General features: G+C 39.4%; 1 protein-coding gene across 1 annotated transcript; it reads right to left on the reverse strand.

The window, feature by feature from the left end:
- Positions 1-4,355: 4,355 nt before the first annotated feature.
- LOC139941055 (uncharacterized) lies at positions 4,356-16,497 on the reverse strand. The gene is made up of 11 exons (XM_071937471.1): positions 16,263-16,497; positions 14,881-15,515; positions 13,616-13,788; positions 13,091-13,179; positions 12,109-12,232; positions 11,364-11,490; positions 10,528-10,592; positions 9,986-10,103; positions 7,180-7,407; positions 6,338-6,429; positions 4,356-5,837 (listed from the first exon to the last, which is right to left on the reverse strand). Exons 1-11 carry the CDS (start codon positions 16,493-16,495, stop codon positions 5,718-5,720), a joined length of 2,004 nt encoding a protein of 667 aa, XP_071793572.1. The 5' UTR covers positions 16,496-16,497; the 3' UTR covers positions 4,356-5,717.
- Positions 16,498-16,663: the final 166 nt, after the last annotated feature.

The following is a 16,663-nucleotide window of genomic DNA, read 5'->3' on the forward strand; positions in this document are numbered from 1 at the left end:
GGCTTAAAGGCATCGGTGGAAAAATGTGTTATTGGTAAATGTGGTCTTATTATTAAGCAATTGAAGAGCAATTACAAAACGCATTTAGATATCAAGAAGTAATAAAATAACATCAAAGGTGGGATCGAATTTGCAATAAACCGCTCTTTCGTTGAGCTATACTTAGTGAAAAAGACAGGGGATACTTCTTAAAGGTTTGTGCATGATGCATAACTGATTGACTCTTACTGTACTAGAGTCTCCGGAGGCTAGATAATGACAGACTGATTTGATAAATTTAATGTTCTATCATTACTTTCCTATGCGTAGTGATAACAAAATAGTCAGGGGATAAGACCACAGAGCAAGGAATTTCTCTATGACAAGACAAAGTGCATCTAATAGGTTAGACTTGTGGACAAGTCGTTAAATCGGCCCCACGCGCCGAGATAGTGCTCTCGCGAGATCACTGCTCTCGTGCGAACTGATGGCTCCCCGATTTTGACTCCTCATTAATGAAGAGTCGAAATTGGGGAGTGGCCGTGTAGAGATTTCAACCCACTTAATTCACATGTCAGTCTCAATACGGAACTTTATTATCAATCTTGAGTAGACCAAACCGTCATCATCTAGTCAGAGCACGGAGGTAGACATTTCTACCTCCATGGTCAAAGCGGTCTGATATAGCGATGAATCTTAAGTGTAATGACCCTTAATATGAAGAAATGCTCACCAGGATCAACTGAGAACAATTTGCGTATACTGCAACTCTATTCGTAGATAGAGAATGTGGAGTGTCTCGCCTCTCATGCATAATAATATATGCACAAGAATAATGTTTGATTGTATCAAATTAAACTCGTGAAGATGGTAATAAAGGTCTTGACCCAAATTTGAGTGGACTTGACCCAGTTTGAGTGGACTTGACCCAGTTTGAGTGGACTTGACCCAGAGACTTCATTTAGGTCACCATGGTCTACAAAGGCGTCTTCTTTGTAACTGGCATGAAGAAGACATGCAATTGGACTATAGGGGATGCTGAATTTAATAATTAAGACACCCCTAAAATAAGTCTTTTTTATTTGTATATGAACTAATCGATTCCAAACGCACATACAAACCAACAGGTATCAAAATTCATTATCTTCTGTGTTAAGTATTTTGTATTCGTGAATATCACTTTCAACAAAACTTATAAGCCTTTTCAAAAATGGTGGACACGATAGAGTTGAACGGTTTGGTTTGAGTATAGATAAACACAAAGTTATGCGAATCTGTTTTAAAATTGTGTCCACCAAATAACAAAAATGGCTTATGAATTTTTGCCCATTCAACAATATTGAGTCTGAAAACAGCCATCGTAGTTGGTAAAATCCCCGCATCGAGCGTGATCCAAAACATCCTGGTCAACGGAATGGGTGCTCGATAAACGAGCTGGCGGTATATTTGAACTGCCAATTAAAGGGTCTGTTTACGTTTGGTAATTACTGTGGAAATTAATTGCACTTATACTTGGTAAGAGGTACAGTACCTTTGGATAGTATAAAGTATTTTTTTAGAACCTGTTCACTTCGAAGTACAGTGACTGCGGTTAAGGAAAAACAATCACTTTTTATCCTCAAATCTTTGAATCTGAGAAGCGTTACCGAGGTACCATATTCTTCATACGTGCATATAACCGCTCCAGATATTCGGCAATATCTCAAAAACGCTAGCACCTTTCGAAATAAAATTGTCACATGTTAGTTTCATGGTATTATATCTACAATAATATTATGATTGAAACAACAGTAGGTTCCAATTACAAAACGTATACAATCCCTTTAAGATCGATTAGGCAGGCGGTTCAGCTGCCGTGATGTCCCACATGGTTTGTACTAAAGACAACCAATTTTAACGAGAACGGACATTATGGGCAAGAATTGTGGCACGCCCTCATTGCAGGTTACGGGAGTCGTGGGTCGTGACGCCTGAAGACAAACTCCTCAGCAAATCATACACAGCGATGTTTACATTTCAATTTGACTTTTTTGTTGAAAGAGTTCTGCACCATCAACCAGACTGATAGATCATTTTCTGAAAATGAAATAATGTATGATGGAAAGGTTTACATTCAATAACTGATATGAAACCGTCACAGGTCGTGATGTGGAAGTGCTGGGACTGGATATGGACTTAGACTGGTAGACGCTCAGCTCGTCCAGTATACAATCCGTAAACATATCACGTCATGTATGATCAACCCAAATTGGGATCAGAAATGCTCCGGAAATAATCTCAGTTTTTGAATGTATAACGAGATGATCTGAATCATTGTTGTATATATAGCCCTTTTTAAAATTGTAAAGTGCATCGATATTATGCACCTGTAACTTTTATTTTGTAGAATTTTTCTATGAATAGCAAAGCACCGGCTTAGTAGGATGTATTTATAAACAGAGAACGGAATAACTGATTTTATGAATTTTATTTACATTTTCTAAAAAAATATATGGAATGCTGTGTTTTGAAGAGTGTATCTCCTGACAGAAAAATGGTTAATGGCCTGACGTTTCGACCCTAGCAGAGTCGTTCATGAAGGCTTAATGACAACACATGAACAGGTAACTGAGTAACTGCGTGTAACATAAGCAGTGAAGCGAACAATACACACATAGAGGGAGAGAGGTTGTCAGTACGCACACATGAAAAAGCAAGGGGTAAACAAATATAAATTTCTACTGAGCAGAATTCAATTTTTGTGATGTAACTGTGCTTTTGATGACTAACACTTCAAAGAAAGAAATGTAATTGTGCCACAAACTAAAAGTCCAAGACACAAAAAATGAAAGGAAAATGGAATAATGGAAATCATAGCGTTTTCCATGAACAAAACAGCTTCCAAATCAGCGTCAAGGTCACACTTTATTGGTTGCCAAGTTGCGAACAAATCATATCAGAGCAAACGGGCTCAGGCTGAAACGTGTTGTTAATTCTTATATTTAATTTCAAAAAGGAAAAACGCATTTATATTAAAGATGCTATAGGTCTGATCTATGGCCGATTTGACTAGAAATTAATTAATTATCTTTCATCTTAGTGATACCCGTCTAACCTTCTGTCAGCTAAGTGATACCTATGTATTCTTCTTTCAGCTGACTTCTTTTAACTTAGTGATACCAATGTACCCATTATATTATGCTATGTAAAGGAGTAGGTGTCATACGAGGTAAATATCGCCTGTAGTTTCCACCTCGCTGTGATAATCAGAGCGCTATTTCTTCCATACCAACTCTATTTTGGTCAGCCTGCCTTGCATGGCCTACCGTATCTGGTGGGGTCTACGCCTGGCTGCTACCACCGATGGGGTTATTGTTCGAAACCACAACACCTAAAAATTATTTCAATCAGTGACCGGCAAGAAGGGAAGGACACACATTTTTATTAAAATCTATTAAAGTCAAGAAATCAATTTGGTCCAACCTTCAACAATAATAACTGACAGCCCGGATGTAAGGGACAATCACCGACAAAATCTATAAGGATGCAACAGGCGCGGCGTGAGCAGGCGGGGGCCGGGTCGATTGGAGCAAACCAACGGCACGGCTTGCGAGCTTGCCTCCACAAACAGAATAAGCAATTTACTGTGGCAACGTGTATTGTGTACACTCAGGATCAGGAGAATGTCAAGGTTTCCTATCTAAAATGTAATGGGTTTTACTAAATGGGTTTTACAACATAGCTAACGGATTGTATCAAAATTGCCAAAAATCTCAAGAGAATGCCTCATTTTTTTTACATAAAAATTATGAGACAGTAAATATTGGATGCATTAAGTTAAATTCAAAACAAAACTGGCAACACTTCAAGCCATCCTGATGATAAAGAAACCTTAGCGCTAACATCATCAAAGCCAGCCATCTAGGTAGTGTATATAGCGCCCTCTAAGGTCAGGAAAACCAACTAGTAGTGCACAGCTTGAGATCCAGCACTAACATTAGATGTCGTTTTGATTTCTGCTGTAATCTTGATTGCCATAGCAACCAGTTACAACAGAGGTCAAGATGAATTTCTATTGATCAATGAAAAAAGCCAATGGAGGCAAATACTGCATACTGAAAATCGTTAGAGCAAACTCTCACAGCTGCCAACCTAGCCTTTTGTCAAGGCCTTGGCGTCTTGGACAGCTTCATGGAGCCGCTCTCCCAAGCAACTAGAAGGGGAGAGTGGTATCCACTTCCAGTTGCTTTGGATCGCAGACAAATTGATACTGACGCATTGTATCAAGGCTAGTTTTTTACCAATGATGTCCTCATGCATTTAACATTCCAGCCAGCATAGACTCCTTCTCAAGCCTGATACAGGCAATAATATAGACACACTCACCACAAGAGATACTGTTTCAAATATATATTTATAAGTATTTACTCAGTTTTTTAACTGAATTCATGTGCATATACTTTAAGGACTATATACACTATACAGTAATTTATCAGGGTATTATACAGACCACTTGCACAGCACACAACGCACATACAAACATCCATCTGCCAATTTGGGGGTCAATTTGGGAGTCAAAATGTGCACAAAGGAATTGACTCCCCAATGGTAGAGGTGCATTGTTTGGAGGTGCGTTCAGCATTGTCCAAGGGGTCTATTCCATAATGACAAAGAAATATTAATAGATACAATTTGTTCACAAAAGTGTGAATGCCAAGTTCAACAGTCTTTGGATGCCGGGAGCACTAGAAATTTGTGACATCACACTGGGCCATCTAGACCATGTAACCTGCAACAACACTGTCTACAAAAGAGCCACAGAGCATGGACTATCTGCAGGCACAATTTGTACACAGCCCAGTGTAAACGATAAAAACCTGATACGTCATTGAGTGCACTGTCAGATTTGCATCAACCTTTGATAAGAAGCAAAGGCTCAAAGCTTATCCAGTTATTACTTTTATAACTTTATTTGTGTTCAGATTATGGAACAAAAAATTAAAGTACCATAGACAAGTAGAGTACCTTGCCTGCCAGAAACTTGCCTGCCAGAAAGGCCATGGAATGTGCAAAGTCACTCTTTTTGTGTTACATGGTCTGATGGGTCTTTTTAAAAGTTGGTTTTTAAAATTTGCAGAGATACATCTGTGGTAATAATGCAAACATCCTGATGTTAAGCCCCTTGAGAAACATTACATGTTCTACTATGAGGCCCAAAGAAGTCAAATAGTATACTATTGGGTTTGCAAAGAAAAATTTCATTTCGAATTGCCTGGTGTCGATCCTCCATTTTTATAAGAATCAGGTGACCCAACAATATCTGGCATGTAAAGGACAAGCGGTCTAGGTCACCAGCCCCAAGCTTTGTTGTTGACAGCAGCAGGGTGTGGGTTTGAACCTTGGACACTTCTGCATTCTGCTCTACCAGCCGGGCTTCTAGTGGATGATACCCATGCTTAATAGGGGGTAACCTTGTTTCGAGCCCCAGGAGTAGGAGGCAACGTGCCCCTTGCGAATGTTGAGTTGGGTCGCCAGCCCAAGTCGGATTAAGTTTATCCCTCACCATTAAGCTCTAAAAAGCTGTCATGGCCTCTCTCATAGACAGCCCCAAAACTGTAAACAATGTCTTTTGAAACGCCTTGAAAAACTCAAGACCAGTGTTGGAATAAAATTGAAAAGACTAGAAACTATAGAACAAAACATGCGCAATGAAGAAATAGTCTTAGTCCTCCGGGGTTGAAATGTGAAGAAACTCTCTGTCAGAAATTGATGACACCAAATAATGTCGGTACCATCCGTAGATCTTCAAGTTTAGCTCGTAGAGTCGTACTCACCCTCTTTAGATTATTGGAAAGAAGTTTTTTCTTAGCTAGAGTTTCCTGCCAAGAACGATAACAAAAACATCAATTATTTTCAGTTTGTGGTAGGGGATGTTTTTGAAGGGATGGTTTTTCTGTTGTTAAGGTAAAACAACAATTACTGTCAACTTGGGGTTGGGACATTGCTCTAGCCATGTTTTTTTTATTATTAAAGGGGGATCAGGTTGGCGTTCTTGCCGCCGCTTCCACCTCTGGGACCCCGGTTCGAATCCCACCAGGGGCACTATGTGGATTGGGTTTTCAGTCCCTTGACTGCGTGGGTTTCCCCTGGAATACTTCTCTGGGGGTTTCCCTCCCACATCTAGGACTAAAATTTCTTCATCACCATCTCTTCTCGTTTGGCTCCAACTAGAGCAATGAGAATATTTATCCGACCCAGATTGATAAAGTACAACAACAGGTACTTTTACGCTGTGGTAGTGGTGTTATTAGAGTGATGGTTTTCTGTTTATCAGCAAAACTCTTCTTCTGTCACAAGAGGGCAGTATTATATCTCATACCTCAAGTTCTTGATATTGCTGGCTAAGTTCCATTTTCACTTCAAAGAGTTCCTGGTCTCGACATCGCAGTTCTCTCAACTCTATCTCTCGATCTGAACAAATAATGAGACATCATCAGTAAGTTTATAAATATACGATCAATGAGGTTCTGCAGCCATTGCCCACTAAGTCATCATTCATATAAAAAGTTTGATTGAATGATAGACTAAACCAAAGAGGGTCAGCGTTAACACCATGTGAATATCTCTTTTAAGTAGTCTTTGCTCTAAAAAGAACCGCGGAGGCTGACAATTATACGTTTCAGTCAGTATGCTCTGATTTTCTTTAGGATAATGCTGGACTCTGTTGCTGGATTCTGCTTATGTAGTGGGTTGAAGGTGATTAACTGGGCGCTCGGATTAACTTGTCCCTGGGACCTTCTTCAAAAAACTCGAGAATTTTTTTCTGAAACTGACTGCCTCTAGCCATTTGACTAGCTCTGTGGTCTAGTAGTAAGACATCTGCTTCAGCAATGCAAAGTTTGTGGGTTTGAACCCCCCCCCCCCACATGTGTGATTTGCCTCTGGATTAAATTCCAAGAACTCAAGAAAGTATCGAGTATACAGTGCTTTATAAACATCCTGGTTTGTACTTCCTGCGAACGCGAATGCGATACAAATTTTAAAGTCATGGCCCTCTTTTCTTTGTTAATGTTTTGCTGGAATTGAGCAACTTTCAACTCTCCTGAATATTTCAATGCAAATTAGTGACATCAAAATTTGTATCGCTTTCGCCTTCACAGGAAGTATGAACCGGGCTTCAGGGTAAAAACAATTTGTAATAAATTCTAAGAAGACACTCACCAAGATTTAGTTCCATGAAACCTTCCTTGAACTGCTCAATGTCAATCTTCTCTGTAATGGCAGGTTGTTGGGCACCAGTACCCGGTAGTCCACTGGTCCCAGTAGCTTGGCCTTCTACATGGTGTAGTGATGGTCCCGTTGCTAACCCCTGGTTGGGATCCAGTAAAGTGGAGTGGCTGAGTTGTTGATTATTGCTTTCCATCTCAAGGACTTCCTTCTCAATTTGACCTGTTGGCATTAAATAAATAGATGGAAATTTACATGCGGGACAAAGAATACTAATCTGGGTTGCGCAAAGGTCGTGGATTTGAATCCCTACCGAGTAATATGCCTGTGTTTTCATTTGCATAGAGCTCTGAAAAGTACTGAGTATACAGTGTTTACACACATCCTTGTATATGTAAAACCGAAATTAAAATAAATAAATAAACAACAGTAATAACAATGTACATAGTGCACTAATATACATAACTCAGTGGCACTCAAGGGGCTTCAATATTCAGTATTTTTCTGCAAGGTGTTTTGAAGCTGCTTATGAGACCAATTCCGTTACATAGCATCACCTAATAGTAGACCAGGGGCCAATTTCATAGAGCTGCTTAAGCAACAAATTTGCTTAAGCACGAAAATAGCTCGCTTATTTTTTCACATAGTACTGGCAAAGATTTCATGGCATATACATTGCTTGTGACTGGTATTTAGCTGTTGCTTACTTAGCATAACAATTAAGTGGAGTCTTGGTCGGTATTCTGATTTTACTAAGCAAGGATTTTTTTGCTTAAGCAAAATTTTGTGCTAAGGCAGCTCTATGAAATTGGGCCCAGGGGTGGATTTCATAAAGAGTTAGGACTAGGCTTGTCTCAAGTTAGGACGAATTACTTGTCCTAACTTAGGACTAGCTTTAAACTTTTGTTGTCTCCTACATGTAACTCTTTGTGAAACCGACCCCAGGGGTGGATTGCAATAAAACGGTCTTAGTCAGCAGTCTAAGACCAGTCAGTTATAGCGGGCTATCTGCCTTAGACGGTCTTAGCTTAGTCAGTCATTAAGCCTGTTGCAATACGCCGGTCTTAGATAAGTCGGCGAAAAGTAATGAAATACGAACAAATGTCCCATATAATAGTTAGCGCTCTGCAGGGGGTACTGGCGGTACGGCATTGTTCTTATTTCTTTGGTTTAAATCATCGGATGTCATATCTGTGAGTTGTATCATTTTTACTTTTCGGAACATACATTTACGATACAGTCACCTTGATCATCATCATAATGCCTCCCATGGGTGTAATCTATTTCTAAAACACAATCTCATCGTAGAGCTCTTTGTATCAAATCATCTACAACAAATGCAGCGCCATCTTTAAAAACCCAAACAAAGACCGATTATAGCCAGCTCAGAGCAGGCTTAAGATTTAAGACTGGCTATAATTATAGACCACGCTATTGCAATCGGTCTATAATTAAAGACTGTCTAAACGGGTCTTAAGTTAGCCGGCTATAAAGCATAGACTGGTTTAAGACCGCTTGGTGCAATCCACCCCTGGTATTGTGATGCAATATGCAACCAATCAACAATAACGGATGCCCTGTTGTCATAGAAATATCTAACTTGATCTTATCCTTATTTTTTACTTTTGGAAGGAGCAGAATAGAATTTACAGAAACTTATGGATCAAATCTCTGACATTTTCTTAGCCTTTAAATTTTATATTTAGAAGAAACAATTCAACAGAACTTGCAACAACTGATCTATTAAAAATTGTTGGAATGCTGCCTTTAATATAGTAACCCTGAGATGTATTGAACATTGTAACTTAACACCCACAATGTCAGCCAGGGGAACTACTCATTGGTCTGTACGAGATACGTGTCCATTGATTTGACTCCACAAAAACCTTAAACATTCATTTCAAATCAAGGTGGCACCAGCCTCCTGTACATGAACCACTTAATTCCAGGCAAATAGTGCAGTCATTCCCCCATTTCAAATGCAATCAAATACTGTTCAAATACATGTAGTTAATCAGGGAGAGAGTCAGACATGATTGTAGAATGTAAAACAATCTGTGAGAATGACTTCAGATAGAAAGGTGTCGCCTTCAATCCAGACATCAGTTTCAAATTAGGTCGTTGGAGTTTATATGAGTAAGCTGTAAATAATGTGACAAAGCTATGACCGTTTATTTTTTATTTTTTCGCTGACATCTGAAATCCAGAATTTTAATTGGTTTGTCGGGATATTTATTGCTGTCTCTGTCCTGTCATGTTTGATAACAGTACAAATATGGTTGACATGATTTATTCTGTCACTCTCTTAAAGGTCCAACTTTAAGAGGGTGACGCTTGAATCTGAGTAGATGTTTAAATAAACTACCCATAATGGTTATAATTTGGCGTGACTCAGGAAACACACAACTTTAGCTACGTGTCATGGCAGAGTGTGGGTTCAAATTCCGGTCATATAACTTGTGTCCTTAAGCAACATACTTTACTATAATTGCTTCTCTTCACCCAGGGGTATAAATGGGTACCTGCGAGGGTAGAGGTTGATATTGTGTATGAAAAAGCCTTCGGAGCGCCACGGCAGCTCAGGGCTGTATACTCCACAGGGAGCTGAAAAGATTAAAGGGATGTTATTGGCCCAATGACCGGGGTACGAGTGTAAAGTGCATTGTTACGGTTATTGTGAAATACGCTATATACAAATTTGTATTTATTAATTGCCGACAGGACATGAGGACAGGTGAGCGTAAGTGGGCACTGCACAATGTGCAAGGGTTCATCAGGAAATATATTTGATGTAACTTACATAATTTTCCAGTCAGTGTTAGTAAGTGCTGCTTGCCGTACATGTGTTCTTTCTTGTTGTGCACTGTACTGAATAACTTATCACATATCTTGCAGAGTAAGTCACTCGGATCATCCTCCTAAAATGAAAACAACAAAATATGAGGAAACAAATCTTAAGAAATCCATCTCACTCTCTCGTTCATCTTATCGACGAATTCAAATGACTTCAGTTGCCACATTGGGGCAATCAGGTTGGTGCAGTGGTGTCTGGCCCTGCCTTCCACCTCTGGGACCCGGTTCGAATCCCAACAGGGGCACCATGTGGAATGGGTTTATCAGTCTGTACCTGACAGCGTGTGGTTTCCCTGGAATAATTCTCTGGGATTTCCCTCCCCCATCTAAAACTGAACATCCTTCATTGTCTTCTCTCCTGATTTGGCTCTAATAAGAGCGATGAGACGATATTTACATCAATGTCATAAGAAAATGACCTCCTTGTCGAATGAGGAAACAAATGAGGAAAGAAATCTTTGCTAATCTGTCTCTGTCTTTTCGTCTTACCTCTAGTTGTATTTCATTCAGAACTGAAGCACTGACATCAGGGTCGATAGTAGCACCATCAACACCTAGTATTCAAAATATTGAACAAAAATTGATCACTAAAAAATAACATTCACAATCACACAAAAAATCACATCTGGAAGTACATTCTATTTCAATCAATCAATCAGTCACTTATCAACCCCCAGCAGAAAAAAACAATTGCACAAACATTCAAAAGTTGACATCAGCACTTAAAAAAAACCTTTGATTCATCTGAAAGTGCTTTCTTTAATTAATCAATGGATCAACTTGAAAGGCTTCAATCTCTCCCAAACCAAGGACTAGCCTTAAAGACAATGGACACTATTGGTAATTGTCAAAGACCAGTCTTCTCACTTGGTGTATCACAACATATGCATAAAATAGCAAACCTGTAAAAATTTGAGCTCAATTGGTCATCGAAGTTGCGAGATAATAATGAAAGAAAAAAAACATCCTTGAGTGTGCATTTAGACGGTTGATTTCGAGACCTCAAATTCTAAATCTGAGGTCTCGAAATCAAATTCGTGGAAAATTACTTATTTCTCGAAAACTATGGCACTTCAGGGGGAGCCGTTTCTCACAATGTTTTATACCATCAACCTCTCCCCATTACTCGCCACCAAGTAAGGTTTTATGCTAATAATTATTTTGAGTAATTACCAATAGTGTCCACCAAGTCGACCCCTGGTTTCATGTGAACCAGCCACTCTTTGCTTCTACAAGCCAGGCATACCAACCTCTCTAGGTTTCATTCCCCCCCCCCCTAATTAACTGGATTCACCTGTTATATATTTCATAATGAATTGCTTCACCTGTTAGATCTTTAATCTTCTTAGCCACTTGTCTTCTCAGTAACGTCTGATATGTTTCACTATGTTGGAAGGCACGAAGCTCCTCTATATAGCGTTTCTTATCGAGCTCTGCTACGGTTAAATATTTCTGCAGAAGAAAATAAATTTCAAGATCAAAAGTGTTTAGATGGCATTAAATGGAGTATACCTTTAGTAATAACTTTAAAAACAAATGATGACCAGTTTCTTTACACGAGTCTTGACACTTGTATCCATGATGCTTCATCCTTCGGATGGGACGTAAAACTGTTCCGTGTGTTGTGCAACGCACATAAAAAAACAGTGAATTTTTCGTAATGAGAAGGGGGTTTGCCCTGGTGTTCCTGGTTTGACTGACTGCATATTGCGCCATTACGTCATTACATGGTCTCATTATTATATACAATCGTAGCCCCATGTACCTTGCAGGAAATAATGTATGTTACAGCGCCAGGAGCGTCACTGAGTGAGGGAAATGAGCGCTAAACAAAAACCACTTATGTTATTTGCTTTTATTTTTATTATTAACCCAAGCCATTCTCAGATCTGTAAGGGCCTTGTCACACAAGGCAACTTATACAGACAACCTGGAGGCAACCATTGGCAGTACCTTACTGGGACTCAAACCCACACTCTGCTGATCAGAAACACCGGAGTCCGGTGCTCTTAACTGCAGAGCCATGACACATTCAGTGATTTATGAAATAACAAATGAACTATAAGATACCTTTTTCTCCTCTATCGTCATCTTAGTCCACATGGAACCCAATATCTTAATGATCTCAGGAAACGGTTTCTTAGAATGCTTCTTCCTAATCTGTCCAAGTTGCTCATTGAGAAATGAGGAATAACTGAAAAAGATGAATGAACAGTGATTCAAATTCAAAGAGTATATCAAGCAATATTGATCTTGTTAAGAAGTCTTGGAGACATAGCTGGTCCGAGAGAATGGGAGACTTTTGGGACGTAGGTGGCAGCAGACTTACCAGGTAAAATCCATTGTTTTCGGGCATGTGCGCACGCTCAGAACTACGTAAACAATGGAAATTTACCTGGTAAGTCTGCTGCCACCTAGCATCCCTAAGTCTCCCATTGAAACAAATTCTACCCCATGTAAAAAATCTACCAGCATTTTAATTTTTTATTTTTTTTATTTTTATAACTTCAAGTTTCCTGTTGCCTTATTTTGTGATAAGATCTCTCTGTTGCTTCTCTTGTTCAAGCGTACTTTCATTTTTGCTAAAAAAGCAGCGGTAAATACTGGATTTATTACCTAACTAAATCCACCTTCAGATAAAAAACAGTGTGATTTCTTGTTAGTTTTGTATCGAAATTGTATTTCATGGGTAGCTGTCTACTGCTAAAGACTCAAGTTCTGATGGTTGAATAATCAGAGTGTGGAATGGATTCTGGTTAAGACACTTGTGTCCTTGAGCAAGGCACTCAACCATAATTGCTTCTCTTTACCAAGGCGTATAAATGGCAACCTTAGAAGGCTGAGAGAGTACTGCGTTAGAATAACCCTTTAGCGCTAATTAAAGCAACTTGGGGTTGTATGCTCCCAAAGAAAATTTAGAAAGTTAGAGATTGGTCTAAAAGTATGCCCGATGAACAAGCAAGGAATGTGCAAAGCGTCTCAATCTAGCTACTAGGATGCCAATTATTGAACTGGTTATTCATAAAGCAATGTGATAGTTAGTCATACTCACGCTGTAGTTGGAGCTTTGGGGAAATTAGATTCATTCAAAGAATCCGTCTTTCTCTTCTTGCCTTTTGGCCAGCCACCTTTTCTCTTGACCTTGACAAAGAACAATGAAGAAATAAATTTTAATTAGGATACAGTGTTCTCACTTGTTGGATGACATCATGAATGCATAAAATAACTATGAAAATTGGGCTCAATTGGTCATCAAAGTTGCATGAAAACATTGAGTGAAAGTATACCCTTGTAGCACAAAATGTGTATTTTCAGATGTCCAAGAAAGGCTTCAGGCCTGATAAAGTCTTTCTCAGATTCAACACTTTTTGAGAAGTTACCTTGTTCTCAAAAACTAAGTAACTTCAGAGGGAGCCGTTTCTCACAATGTTTTATACCAGCAAAAGCTCTCCGTTGCTCGTTACCAGTTTTTATGCCATCAATTATGTTGAGTAATTACCAATAGTGTCCAGCGCCTTTAATTGATTAAATAGACACAAATTCAAAGGCTTCATTTGTTGCCTTTGTAGAATGATACCTTTGGTTGAATAGCAGGTTGGTTTGCATCCTGTACAGTAGGATCATTGAGAGTGGTCTCCGCTGTGTTTGGTTTGATTGTACCATCAGCATCAGGATTAGGAGCGTCTAGAGCTAGAAGATTGCTGGATTGATCAGAGTACATTAATGAGCCTCGACTGATCACAAGCTGACCTGAAGAATGTAAGTAGTCTGGGATGAGATTTGATGAAAACAAAATTTCATGAAAATGACGTAGAGACCTGGGCCCAATATCATAGAGCTGCTAAGCACAAAAATTTGCTTAGCATGAAATTTCTTTCTTGATAAAAACAGGATTACCAACCAAATTTCCATTTGTTGCATGTTGCTTTCTCACTGGTATACAGCTGTTGTTTGCTTGCCCTAAAAATCAAGTGGAAATTTGGTTGGCATTCCAGTTTTTATCAAGGGAGAAGTTTCACAAATTTTGTGTGCTTAGCAGCGCAATGAAATTGGGCCCTGGGCCCAATATGCCCAATATCATGGCTCTGCTTACTGTAAGCACAGAATCAGCGCTTACGGAAGGTTAGCGCAGAAATTCAGTGCTTGCACGTAAGCGGGGAATCGTGATCTTTCGCACAGAATTCGGCAGTAAGCAGAGCCATGAAACTGGGTCCAGGGCCCAATTTCATAGAGCTGCTTTTAAAACCCCTGCTTACATGGCTTAGCAACAATACCAGTCACAAATTGAACGTGTGATATGGTATATTTGGCTGGTATTCTGGTTAGCGTGAGTTTGATTTGCTGAGCTTACTTTTGTGCTTAAGCAGCTCTATGAAATTGGACCCTGGATTCCCCCTTATTCTGGACCCAGAACTTCCAAGATGTTATCATTCAGAGGGTTTACAGACTCTGTGCATCGCCAGATTCATTAAGCGTCAGGTTTGTGGACTAGTTCTTTTAAAGAATTCAAAGAGCAGTTAGATTATTTGGATTGCAAAGCACAGCTAGTAATATCAAGCACAAATAGGCCTACAGCATGTGTAGAGTTTTAAGATGTTAAAGACTTTTATTGAAGAAGAAAAAACAAATATGGTGTTTCAAATAGAGTGTTGGTTCTCTTGGCTTTGTTAAGTCATGGTTAATTGCACCAGCAGCAACTGCCGAAATCAACAAAATCTGACTATTCTGAGAAAATAATCTCACCTGGTAGAATTAGAAAATGGAAAGACCCAAGCTTTAACCAGTTGAAGACCCCCTTACCTATCATAAATGTTTTTACTTTCCCATAATAAAATACTATACCTGTTGTTGTGAGTTCAACATTTGGCACTCCAATACTAACAAGCGATGGAAGTGATATGGGATCCACTGGTACCGATCCTGAGAGAGAGCATGCGACCTCTGACCCAGTAGGCCAGTTCATATTGGCCATAACCGTCATCGTCCCGACGGAGGACCCAATCAATGCTTCTGATGTCACCATCGGATCACCAACCGTCAGTGTCTCTGTAGCCGAATCAACGCTACCCACTGCACCCTGAACAGCGGCAAGATTCATGGTGCAAGGATGGCTCTCCTGCTGCATAGAGTCCTGGATGTCAGCGATGACGTCGGTGAAGTTAGCATTAGCTGACGTTGTAGAAGGTACTGTTGGTGTGACCTGCATGGCCGCGTTGATACAGTCCAGAGGATCGGCATCGGGCATTATCCGCAGACAGTCTGTGACGTTACCCATGATACTTGAGACTCGTCCCATCTGTAAGACGCCGTCTACTGTTCTTATACTGGGTGTTTCGGCACCTGGCATTACCATCATTGGTGATGATTTCTTGAAAGGTGTTGTTGGCATCTCACCAACTCCTGCTGAGGCTGTGACATCTCCAGCACCTCCCAAGTCACCTAGGCCATCAATGGGACCACTCACTTGAAGTGTTAATCTGAAGGAGAAAAATAAATAAGATCTAATAGGGCCTACAAACATTGTAAAAGTAAAATGAGTGTGTGGGGAAAGTTTGGGTCGTGTAGTATAAAAGAGGAAAAGTTTCTGTATGGTGCCACCACTTTTTCATTCCATTTCGATAGGCCTATGTATGTAAGACAGTATGATATGAAATAATCTAGTATAAAATTTACCTCAATGAGATAACCCTTTTTGTAAAAATGAGTAAAAAAGGAAAATTAAGTTCAGTTCAGATGCATAAAACGGACAGAAGGGCAAAAGTGTGTTGAATATGATTTTGAACATCAACATGGGATGATGACCCATTACATTAGCCTGAGTGGCATAATGTAAGGCATATAATTATAATGGAGATGATAATGAAAGAGATCTTATTAGTCACATTCCAGGAAGAAATATACATCATAGCTTATAACAACTTGAGAGAAATCAGAATATTTTATCAATTTTGAGCCTATTTTTTACATAATTTAACTTTTGTTTGTGCAAAAATTACTGCAATTGAATTAGTAATAGTAGTTCCATTTGCAATAAAGATTTAAAAAGAGTTCTTGCAGTTCAAATTGAACCAAGAATACAATTTGCATCGTATGTTCTTGTGCAGGACTATAAATTGTTAATGTTATGTCACAAGCGCGAGGTAAAGAAAGAAGTAAAGGATGACTTAAAATAAAAATAACAATTTAAAAATCCAAGGTGTCGGAAATACAGTACTTATGCCTACCTTCCAGCATGATCAACATGCATGGTGACGTTATCCGGCAAGGTAACTGGAACGTTTGACATCACCATACCAGAGTTCCCGGTGGTCTCCAATTTGACCACCTGATATTCTTGCTTCCCTTGTTCATTTGTGACAATTCTCAGACGAAATTGCTCTGCGTGAACACCTTCTAAAATAGCGGTATTTTCCGTCGTTTCTTCCGTAGTTTCTTTATCCATGTTGACATCTTGCATGGTCCCCTCCATTTAGATTGTGATCTAAACCAAATTGATGCGTACCAGCTGAAGCAATTTTTGTCAAAATGACAACATTGAAATAGCGCCACCAACCGGTCAGAGCCCTATGTCATAAAGCTTGCAAGCGCAAGACAAATTTGCTAAGCAAAGAAAAATCTTGCTTAG

The sequence above is a fragment of the Asterias amurensis genome, chromosome 8 (assembly GCF_032118995.1).
Source record: "Asterias amurensis chromosome 8, ASM3211899v1".
Lineage (NCBI taxonomy): Eukaryota > Metazoa > Echinodermata > Asteroidea > Forcipulatida > Asteriidae > Asterias > Asterias amurensis.